Source organism: Phocoena sinus, chromosome 13 (assembly GCF_008692025.1).
Source record: "Phocoena sinus isolate mPhoSin1 chromosome 13, mPhoSin1.pri, whole genome shotgun sequence".
Lineage (NCBI taxonomy): Eukaryota > Metazoa > Chordata > Mammalia > Artiodactyla > Phocoenidae > Phocoena > Phocoena sinus.
Window position 1 is genome coordinate 6,707,106 of NC_045775.1, and position 12,084 is coordinate 6,719,189.

General features: G+C 40.4%; 1 protein-coding gene across 6 annotated transcripts in view; it reads right to left on the reverse strand.

The window, feature by feature from the left end:
- Nucleotides 1–7,209: 7,209 nt before the first annotated feature.
- YWHAQ (tyrosine 3-monooxygenase/tryptophan 5-monooxygenase activation protein theta) overlaps nucleotides 7,210–12,084 on the reverse strand; it is a 33,150-nt gene continuing 28,275 nt past the window's right edge. For 2 of the 6 annotated variants that reach the window (XM_032652620.1, XM_032652622.1), the window contains exons 4-6: nucleotides 11,895–12,058; nucleotides 11,155–11,250; nucleotides 8,288–9,377 (exon numbers count right to left, since the gene is read on the reverse strand). In XM_032652620.1, coding sequence (XP_032508511.1) covers nucleotides 9,318–9,377; nucleotides 11,155–11,250; nucleotides 11,895–12,058 — 320 coding nt within the window. In that variant the 3' untranslated portion in view covers nucleotides 8,288–9,317. Of the gene's footprint in view, nucleotides 8,214–8,287; nucleotides 9,378–9,827; nucleotides 12,059–12,084 lie in introns of those variants that run through there. The other 4 variants (XM_032652621.1, XM_032652626.1, XM_032652625.1 and 1 more) reach the window with 4 other exon arrangements.

Here is a 12,084-nt window from a genome sequence, read left to right on the forward strand (position 1 = left end):
TGCATCGTGATCACCTGGAGAGTTTGCTAAAACTCTCCATAGATTTCATAGAATCCCTAGGCCTTCCTGAAGTTTACAGAAAGAAGTTCATTGATTTTCCCAAAGTCCCACAGCAAGTTAATAGCAGGAAAGACAGGCCAGGACTCAGATCTCCAGTCCATGGCTTTGTTGCCTAAACGGTGGTAACTCTTTACACAACTCCTGAAAATGGGCCCTGGCTGAGGCCGGCTAGTTTCTGACTGTCATCTGACAGGTGAGTGTGCAATCCAACAGTTGGTAGTAACAGGACCATCCACCCAGCAGAATATACACAGAACAGCTGGAAGGCCCGTCATTCACCAGTTGTCACCTCCGATGCCTCCATAACAGGGTACTCAAGTTGAGCACAGAATGCAAAATTCAAGAGTGAGGCATCTATTTTGAGAGAATGAGAGGGTACAGTGCTCTTTTTACAGTTAAGAGCTCTTAGCCCCTGGAGAGGTACAGGAATATTTGCCCTTGAGAGTCTTCTTAAGAAGAGAAATACTGGGAGGGCAGCCTGATCTGGGTTTGCAACCTCTTATTCTATTGGGTTGGCCAAAAATTTATCTGGGTTTTTCTGTAACAACATACAGAAAAACTCGAATGAACTTTTTGGCCAACCCAATAGTTTAGCCTGTAAAGAACTAAGGAGAAAGAGACTAGTATACTTGTTTCTATCTAAGAAGTACTATCTCCCCAGAGCCATCAGCAATTTTCATCACTTATTTTTTTGGCTGTGTTGGGTCTCTGTTGCTGAGCGCGGGCTTTCTGTAGTTGCTGCGAGCAGGACCCACTCTTTGTTGTGGTGTGTGGGCTTCTCACTGAGGTGGCTTCTCTTGTTGCGGAGCACCGGCTGTAGGGCACACAGCCTCAGTAGTTGTGGCGCACGGGCTTAGCTGCTCCACGGCATGTGGGATCTTCCCAGACCAGGGCTCGAACGCACGTCCCCTGCATTGGCAGGTGGATTCTTAACCACTGCGCCACCAGGGAAGCCCCTCTAGCTTATCTTTAAAAAAGAAAGCTCATTTGCGTTTTATTTTGCCCTGAATCAACAATTTAGGATTGATGAATCAGAACAGAAGGAACTCAAGTGCTCTACCTTGTAACAGGAATATTGGGCCTCTAGTTTGACCCTGGTGACCCATAGAGCCATTAGTCAGCTTACATGGTGCCCTAACAAGTTTCTGGGCCTCCTGCCCACTGTTGATACATCCCTGGCTTCCTGCCTCAAGCTTTAGGCCAGTCTCCCAACACTGATCTCCCATTAATACTGAAAGCAGACCTCTAACCTCACATCCACCAGCCAGATGGATCCTCCTTACCTAAAACCTTAAGGATCAGTTCTAACTCACCTCCACGGCATCGTCAAATCACGAAATCTGCTTGTTCAGTATTAGAGTATAACTGTATTTTATTTTTACTTTTTTTTTTGTTTTTTGGCCACACTGCACGGCTTGTGGGATTTAAATTCCCTCAGCAGGGATCAAACCTGGGCCCTTGCCACTGAGAGCACAGAGTCCTAACCACTGGACCACCAGGGAATCCCCTATTTTTACTTTAAATACAAAACCATTAACATGGGCAAGACCGAGTCGAGGCAGAGTGAACCGGAGCCTCCTGTGCTCTTCTGCGTAATCAACCCGATCAACTTCAGTTGCTGACAGGAAGGCCCTCATTTCATTAGCCTCAGGTGGGCACAGATCTCAACCGTGTGCTGCTACATTCAGAATCATTTAACTGACTTTTTATTCCCCTGCTGTGAAAATCACCTGATCTTCTCTTTGGCCTTAATTATTCATGCTTTCTTAAGGCAGTGGTTTCCTAAGTACCTACCAAGCCCGGATCATTAGCATCAGCGTCGCCTGGGAAGTCGCTGGAAATGCACATTATCTATGGGCCCTACCTCAAGCCTACTGAATCAAAATCTGTTTTAGCAAACTCTCCAGGTGATCACGATGCATGCCGAAGCTTGACAGTTACGGCCTTGTGGCACTATCAATCACTGAAGTTACCTGTTGAGAAACAAAGGCATTTCCTCTTGGTACTTGTTCCTGATTTTTTTCTCATGGCAACAGAACCACCTTTCCCCATCTGCTGCATCAGTGAGTGCTAATTAGAAGCAAAACCGCTGCTTAAGTTTTTTTTTTTTTCGGTCATTTTCTTTTTGTGTCTACTATGCCCTTGAAAATCCAGGGCAATAGGTCTGCTCCAAGTGTGGTCCCACGGTTTTCTCTTCCACAAGACTAGTTTCACTTTATTAGAACTTTCCAATTCTGAAATTAGGTTGTCCTGCTGCTCACCGAGTATTCCACATATGTGTATCTCACAACCCATTTACACTTGGAAATATTTTCACGTATTGGCTCACAGGTCGGGCAGGTGTCTCTTTCATAGGTAAGAAAACTGAAGCTGAGAGAGATTAGGCCTACAACTAAAAAAGCGGCAAAGCTGCAAGTACGAGTACCCAGTACAGTCCTTGGCTCATAACAGGCAGTCAATATACTTAACGAGTAAGTGAATGAACGAATGCTCGTGTAAGCTAGATCTTTCTCCGCTAGGTCACGTGTCTCTCACATCACGCAGCTGTAGGAATAGACAAGTAATCTTGTCCCATTTATGTTCCTAGCTCCAAAGTAGTGGCGTTGCCCCGTCTCAGGACACAATAGTCTTTTGAAATCTTTCCACTGAAGGCACCAAGGTTCTAAGTGCCAGAAGAGCTGAAAGAACACCACCTGTTAAGGAGAATGGCTGAAATGCAGGGCCGTGTCTGAAGACCCACGGCTCTAGGATGGAGAGAGTGCTCAGCACTAATTCCAAATGGGCAAAAAACATAAGGTGATGCCAGCAGAAAATAAAATACAAGCAGTTTGGCCTCCTTCAGGGTCCAGAGTTATTCAAGTCAGATGCTGTGGAGTGGCGCTCATAAGATGAGTGAGGGGCAGGAAGTTTTTTCAATAAATGCCAACTTCTAGTATACACATACACACGTCCTCAGAAATGAGGTTGACCTGAGCCTCATTAGGTGGGTTTAGCTCCCCTACATTTCCAGAGTGGAAAGAAAGCATGGCTGCACTTAATTGACTTTTAAGCAGAACTTTTCTAGCTTTCAACAATGTCATCTGCTGTCACAGAAAGAAAAATGGTGATTTTTGTATTTAGGCAAATAAATCTCATCTCAAACAAATAAGTCTACAGTATATAATTTCATTTGTCTAAATTAGCAACGAAATTCCTAAATCTTTAGTTCAAATTACAGTAATACAACTCTTTTCATAGGCATTTGGTAAGAACCTTATATACTCCTCAAAGAGCTGTATTCCAGCTCAAATAAAAGAATTTAGGAGCCTAGAGTAGTAAGGCCTATTGTACTGATTTTTACTTGGGACTCAACCCAGTTTCAAACCCACTTAGTAATTCATATCCCATGAAAGCCCTTAATAATTCTCTTTGCTAGCTGAGTAAATCCTAACTCTGCCATGCTTCTAGGGTTTAAGTACTTCCTTGATGGTCTTAGGCCAAGGCTGTGATATGCTGCAGAAAACAGTGTCTGAGGACAAAGAAAAGATACAAGAATTAATCTTCACATAATCCTTCAAGCAATGTGGAATAAAAGTATTGCCCCCTTGGGCTTCTCCGGTGGCGCAGTGGTTGAGAGTCCGCCTGCCAATGCAGGGGACACGGGTTCGTGCCCCGGTCCGGGAAGATCCCACATGCCGCAGAGTGGCTGGGCCCGTGAGCCGTGGCCGCTGGGCCTGCGCGTCCGGAGCCTGTGCTCCGCAGCGGGAGAGGCCACAGCAGTGAGAGGCCCGCGTACCGCCAAAAAAAAAAACAAAAAAAAGTATTGCCCTCAAAAGAGGGAGTCTCCTTTTTTTCTAAAGGGCATTAACGGACTCACTGCTCAGCACATTCTAAAGTAGAAAGTGTTGCCATTAACACAATGCTTTAAGTGGAAGGGACCCAACAATGTCACCACTAAAAACTCTGATACTATTCACAACAGTGAAATTATGAACTTAACAGTCCTAGGACATGAATTGCAAAGAAACCTCTAAGACCATCTAGAACAAATGGCTCTTAAACTCATTTGAAATCAATTTTACATCACAACCCACTGTTCACATAAAGTGAAAATGATTTCACAAACTATTATCCCTATTAACATGCCATATATATGTATTTTTTGGCCACGCCATGCGGCTTGCAGCATCTTAGTTCCCCGACCAGGGACTGAACCCGGGCCCCAGCAGTGAAAGCACTGAGTCCTAACCACTGGACCGCCAGGGAATTCCCATGCCATATACTTCTATTATAAAAGAGCTAGCTGTGACCCATTAGGTTTCCACTATCCACTAATCGGTCATAATGAAATTTTTAAAAAGCACTGATCTGTCACTGCTTTAATCTCCAAAAAAAGGCAACATAGCACAGCAGCAAGAGTACCAACTTTCAAGTAGATTACCCAGATTTGAATCCTGATACCACCACTCACTTAGCTATGAGGACCCAAGTCCTAGGACACATCATTAGCTTCTGTGCCTCAGTTTTCTCATTCATAAATCAGGAGAAAAATCTACCTCAAAAATTTTATGAAGCTGAGTTTTATTTGTGAAGATGCTTAAAAACAGAACCTGTGAAGATGGGTAAGTCAGGCCCCCGATATGGTGGCCCAAGATCACATGCAGCTACCAGTGGGGCGCTTGGGCTAGAACCCTGGCCGATGGCCTTATCACTATACTGAAGTATTGAGTATACGACGAACATTGACAACACAAGGGCCTTCAGTGTGAAACATACAAAATGAAGAACGTATCTGAACCATAAATTTGACAAATGCTTGGTAATGAACATTATTTCCTTACTTTCTGAAAATCATTAGAGGGCTAACATCTTTTAAAAATACCTCCTAGAGAAATGTATATTAAAGCCTTCATTTTCTAAGTCTGAGTGGCAAGAACAGATAATTTTCATTGAAAATTCTTTTCAACTTAGGCAGTAGAGAATTACTGAGAATCTGAAACTATTTTCATCTGTTTTTTTGGTCTAATTTTGTCTAGCTTCAGGTCAAACATTAGCTGGGACCTTGGGAAATTCAGTTGATTTTTTTTGGACTTGCTTCCATAACCATGGGTTAGGTCCAGCATGTCCTAATATTCCCTGAGCTGCTTTTAAGGTTTTCCTCAAGGGCAAAAATGACAGATTGAGGGTAAGCGGAGGAAGAGTTAAAAAACCAACCCTCCCAGTATGACAGAAAATAAAAGATAAATAATTCTACTTACTAGCCATAGTAAACAAGCTGAAGCACCCACAGCTGGCAACAGTGACACAGAAATGAATTCGCTTTTGGCATCTGATTTCAAACTGTAAGTCTGCCGCTTAATACACATTAATTTTGGACAAATAACTTCATTATTTTTCTGATCAGATGTCCTATCAGTCAAGGGGAAATTAACTTGGCAGGGCAGCTGAGAGGATTAAACATGACTAAATGTGAGTGTGTGTGCCTAATACATGACCAGGCACCAAAATGAACTCAATCAATGCTGGTTCCCTGTAACTAAAACAGAAGGGCCAGACCATTTATGGACATGCTCAAGGTGTTCTAATTTTAAACTGAAGACGGTTCAGTCTCCAGCTTCTCCCCCTGGGTATTTATTATTACTTACTATTTATTATTACTCCCTTTAAAGCATCAAGTCTAAAGGCTTTTGTAAGTGAATTGTGGCTAACCAGTAAATGGCAAGTCTGCTGTGAACTGAATTTCATGATGGTCTGGGACTCATCTTCTGGTATTGACACCACAGGTTTCTTAAGCACCTGCTGAATGCATCAAAAACGTTATTGTGGGGGACTTCCCTGCTGGCGCAGTGGTTAAGAATCTGCCTGCCAGTGCAGGGGTCATGGGTTCGATCCCTGGTCCGGGAAGATCCCACATGCCCCGGAGCAACTAAGCCCGTGCGCTGCAACTACTGAGCCTGCGCTCTAAAGCCGTGAGCCACAACTACTGAAGCCCACACACCTAGAGCCCGTGCTCCACAACAGAAGCCACCGCAATGAGAAGCCCACACACCGCAACAAAGAGTAGCCCCCGCTCGCCACAACTAGAGAAAGCCCACACACAGCAACAAAGATCCAACACAGCCAAAAAATTAATTAAAAAAAAAATTAGTGGTTTCTGTTAAAAAAAAAACGTTATTGTGGCAGGTGGTTTATACTGGTACTTAATTGTGATGGCCTCAAAATTCAATGGTAAGATATATGATATACAATGGTAACTCTCCTCTTGCAAAGCTGATGAAATACAAATTATACAAGGTAAGATGATATATGGCAGAATAAAACATACAACATAACTGTCTTAATCAGTTTAAAGTGAGTCTTCCTAAACATATCAGATGACACCTATCTATAACCAGTCCAAAGAAACTCAGGCTCATAATTTAACAAAAATTGTCACGTTTGTGCCTAAAATAGGCCCTCATATTTCTGAATGTTTGGCTCAACACCACAAAAACAAAACAAAAAACTCAGTCCAGTTAAATATAAGTGACTAGAATTCTGATCTCAAAATATTTTACTCTATTAGAATTTTTACACACTTTAAATGGGCTTCCTAGTGTTTTTCATGATTTTTTTAAAAACTAACAGTCTCTACTGATAAATATTTAAAGTTATACACATGACTGTAGTCTACCAATCCCGTCCAAAAAAACGTACTGTTCTTTCCCAATCTCGGGTCAAATAATCATGGCTGAATGTACTGTATGTTGGAAGAGAAATCCCTAATGTTTCTATTTTGGATAATCAGTGTTAGGATGCAATCCACCCTCCTGTTATTTTCAGTTATTAAAATCTAAATGACATTTTAAAGGGAAAACTGCCAATTAAAAAGTTCTAACTACAAAATAGGTTTAACATTTAAAATTTCTAAACTATCTCAGAAAGTAATTATAAAAGTTAGAAAGCTCAAACCTGGGTTTAAACCCTCCCTCTACCCCGACTGAGTTCTTAGCAGTATTCTATAAATATCCTCTACATCTAGCACAAGGAGGCCCCAAAATGAGAGTCAAAAAGAGATAATACCACAGGCTGGGCCCCCTTTTAAAGATGCTCACCTCTCCTAAAGCAAGGAGATAACCTGGGACTAATCTGCTCTTTAAGAAAGAAGGCTACTTTCATAACTCACCAAAGTAGTGTAGTCATTTCTTTATTCAGTACTTACAACTTCGTTAGGACTGATAATTTTTTCTCCTAATTCACAATGTTCTTTCAATGTTTATTGAAATTTTTATTTAAAAAGCACTGTCTTACTGATTTAGATTTTGGAGGCCAGAGTTCTATTAATCTTATTTAAATGGATAATTTCTGCAAGTCCCCTTCAATTCTGTCTTTTCATTTCCCCTCAGAAAACGAATCAAGTGCAAACAAAACCTTGTTTCATAGTTACACTTTTAGGAGAAAAAGGATAATCCCACACAGCTTAATTTTTCAGATTATTTTCTGACTTTAAAATAAATTCTCAGGCCAATACTAAGACAGGCTAGTATAATAGCCATGGCAGTATTATAAAACCCAAATTATTCTGAACTCACCAATGGTACAACTGAGTGTTTACAAAGAGAATTATCTGAAAACAAAACAAGGTACTCTTAAACTCTGACATTCTGTTTGAATATCCACTGAAACGTAATTCTAACACCAGCCAAAGCATTCACAATCACGTAATTTTAACTTTTCTAGTTTTAAAATGTCCACTTTATTTCATTTAACAGTTAACTAATATCATTTACATCTAAGGAAGAGAGGGTCCACAAAACTGATCTAAGGTAAAACACTAACTCTTAAGAAATGGAGTCCAATTTTATACAGGTCCAGGCATCCCTAGACAAGTGTATCACAATGCAGAAAAATGGGTACCACTACTCCATTTTACATGAGATAAAAGGGAAGTATCAATAAACTTCAGAAAGTAGTAAATTCACCTGTCCCTTAAAATATGAGTATGTTGGGCTTCCCTGGTGGCGCAGTGGTTGAGAGTCCGCCTGCCGATGCAGGGGACACGGGTTCGTGCCCCGGTCCGGGAAGATCCCACATGCCGCGGAGCGGCTGGGCCTGTGAGCCATGGCCGCTGAGCCTGCGCGTCCGGAGCCTGTGCTCCGCAACGGGAGAGGCCACAACAGTGAGAGGCCCGCGTACTGAAAAAAAAAAAAAAAAAAAAAAAAAAAAAAAAAAAATATATGAGTATGTAATTGTTACAAAGCCATAGTAAATGGTTTATAAAATGTAATTTTATTTTATGTTACTCTGTTGTTACATAGGGCATAACATTTTCACAAGGCCTTTTTGGGACTACAGTCGATGATTATTAGCAACGTACAATAGTGGTCCAACTCTCTAACAATCACTGGACAAACTGGACACCCTCTCACATGTGCACAAATCTGCATGGAAAAGTACTAAAGTTTTAGACTTGGACTTGTGTACTTTATTTCCCCTTTCTAGTGTATTAAGAAATGACATGCACTTTCATTTGCCAAAAGCAATGCTTGTATTCTGGCAGCAACATGCTACTTCTATTACATCGTAAAGTGAATACCAGAACTACAAAGGCAGGAGGTGTAAGTGAATTTTTATTGGGAAGGGAAGTTGTCAACTTAAACAGCAGCAAACGAAGAATGAATGAGGAAACTCCCTGTTGTCACAGATACGCAAGACCTCCATCATATATGATACAGGAGGCGTTTTAATTTGTGACCTCCAGCCTCAAAATGTCAACTGCTTTTCCATTCAATCTAATACTTCTGGATTCCTACCAAAAAGGAATATATTAAGAGGATGGAAAAGTTGCTTTACTGAAAGAAAACCCCGAAGAAGAGTAAGGGAGGGAATGCAGGAATCAGGAAGTTATGCAGAACACTTTTTAACTCTTTAAACTGTAATTAACTACATTTTCATATCTTCACAGTAATACAAAACACAGTCACTTGCAGAACTGGTTCAGATTACTTAAATACCAGATACATTTTTAGTCCTCTACATAAGTGTTTGGAAGTTACTTATGTTTATATGAAATGAAGCTATTAATACTTTTCTACAGCAGTAACTGCACACCAGAAAGGCCAAGACAAACACAAATCAAGGAATGGAGTTTTCCCAAAGCTGCGGTGTGAAAAGACTATAAACAGTTGATTCCATACACATGAATGGGGTTCTTTGCTATAGGAAATCCAAATGGAATAAGGAATGGAGATGAGTAAAAAGGTTTCTTGAGGGGAAGAGGGATGACACCCTGGATGCACTTAGTTCTCTGCCCCTTCTGCCGCATCACATTCTTCTCCTGCACTGTCTGACGTCCATAACTAGAAAAGAAAATCATACTAAGTTACTATTTCTAGATCAATCATTTCAAGTCTTATTATTATATCAGAATGTAATTCTTAGAGCAGTAAATTAAACAACAGAGATTATGACTAAGACTGGAAGTTATATTTCATCAACTCCTCCCAAAGTGTACCCCTGTATTCCTTTCACTGTGCATTTGCAAAATGACAAACACATATACGCTATTTGAGTACGTTTTCAAAGCTTACTATAATCTCAGATAAAAACAAGGTAACTAACATCCTTAGAATTTAATGCTCTCTCAATTTCTGGCAGGCCAATGCTCTTTTTAAAAGCACTACTAAAATATAATTTATGAGATTAATAAGTCCAAAACAAATTTTTTGGGGGGTGGGCAGGGACCATGGTCAAAGTCACCATTGCCAAGTACTTGAAGGGCTATCATATAGAATAAGAAGCAGGCTTACTTTGTATGCTGCAAAGAGTTAAACAGGAGTGAACGATGTTAAGTTACAGGGAAGCAGCATGTGTGCATGAAGATATGTAGATACGGTTCTTGAATTAGGTAGGATGTTAGTCTCTCTAATTTTCGGATGGAACAATGAAGTGAAAAAGGGAATAGTCAATACTTGTCGACTATGCATAATAATAGTTCACAAAATGGATTTCTATTAGACCAGCACCAAGACACTAGTGGCAATTTTAGCAAAGATGAAGTCTTAACCTTTAAGTCATTATTAAGATACTAAAATAAAAACAAACAAATATCCCCAAAGAACTATCTCTGGGAGAGAGAAAACAGAACTAGTTAAAAGATAGCTCCACGTGGGCTTCCCTGGTGGCGCAGTGGTTGAGAGTCCACCTGTCGATGCAGGGGACACGGGTTCGTGCCCCAGTCGGGGAAGATCCCACATGCCGCGGAGCGGCTGGGACCGTGAGCCATGGCCGCTGAGCCTGCGCGTCCGGAGCCTGTGCTCCTTAACGGGAGAGGCCACAACAGTGAGAGCCACCCCCACCCCCCCGCAAAAAAAGATAGCTCCACGGTGTATCTGGAAAGAGGTTAATTGCTCAGTTTGTTTTTCTTCTATAGAAGCTATTTATGCTGATCATTTTTCTATTGTCACCTCACAACCAGAGGGATTTCTAATGGCTGGGGATGAACTGTCTTCATAATTTCTCTCTTCAGCGAAGTTGAACAGAGGGCGCTAATGTTAAAATTTTTTTTATCTAGCAGAAGATAAAGCATCAAATCTGGGGGGGGGGGCGGGAGAACTGCATTTATATTAAAAGGTGTATTTCTTCCACATTTTGTCTAAGATTTTGACCTATCCAATTTACTTGAACCTACAAAAGAAGCTAAGTAAAGCTCAACCTGTATTTTTTTCACCATTACTTTTTCCTCCACCCCCTGTCTATACAAGAGGTAGGGAGAAAAACAAAAGAAAAAACAAATTAAAAAAGACAAACTTTCTATATTAACATAATTTCTCAACATCTTCATACCAGTCAAATAAAGAGTCAATAATGTTAATATTATGAGTTCCTAAAATCTTAGTACTTTCTCAGGAAGGTCTGATAAAATGCCCATTCAACTTGAAAATCTGCCTACGAAGAACAGTTGTCCTATACAAAATACTAATACATATTTAATATTTTTATGTAATTTTTATATAATCATTTTCTAAGAGCAAGTGTAGCTCTAATATAGGTGCCCCAAAACACAGGGAGCCTGAATAAAATATTAATACTTTTGTTCCTGAAAAGGAAATAAAATTAAAAGTATGAAAAACTCACTGTTAGGTTGTCTCTAAGCAACTGCATGATGAGGGTGCTGTCTTTGTATGAGTCTTCATTCAGTGTGTCAAGCTCTGCAATGGCCTCATCAAAAGCCTGACAAATATTAATATCCACGGTAGACAATATTTACATCGACACAAACTGACACTCTATAGTCACAAACCATTTTTATAAAATAGATGAACATCCACTTTATGTTCTATTATCACTTAAAACAAAACTCAATGAAATCACTGCCTCGGATTCTCAGCTTAAGAATTTTTGAGGATGACTAAAACTTATAAAGTTATACGTACTTAATCAGTAAACAAGCATTTCTTAGTTCTTTCACAGGACAGACAGCACAGTAGCTATGCCCAATATATTTTTTACAAATAAGAACTAGTATTTATTTGCAAAAACCCCTTGGAACGCTTCCACTTTGAAACACTTTGAGGATGCAGAGATTCTACTGACCACACACCTGGCAGGCATTACTTTCCAATCCTTTACATTTCTCTCATACTTTTTTGATTACTCTGACCAATATGCTCTTTAGACAGATCTTACTGCTTACAACCATAGCTGGGAGAGTAAGATCTTGAGAAGGACAGTGGTAGTGGTCACGATGGTAAGAAAAAGGAGATATCCAAATAAATGTAGAAATCATCCCTGGATATCCAAGTAAAATACCTAGAAATTAACATGCTTGCTATCTCAAATAACCTAAAGAGGGTATTTCCGGACACACATCTTACCGTTTTAGCCAGTGTGCAGGCAAGTTCTGGGTTATTAAGGATCTCATAGTAAAATACAGAAAAGTTAAGAGCCAGCCCCAGGCGGATTGGGTGTGTGGGTTGCATCTCTTTCTTGCTTATATCAAAAGCCTCTTGGTAAGCTCCTTGGGAATTATCTATCGTTTCTGTGAAGGGAAAAAAACGAAATAAA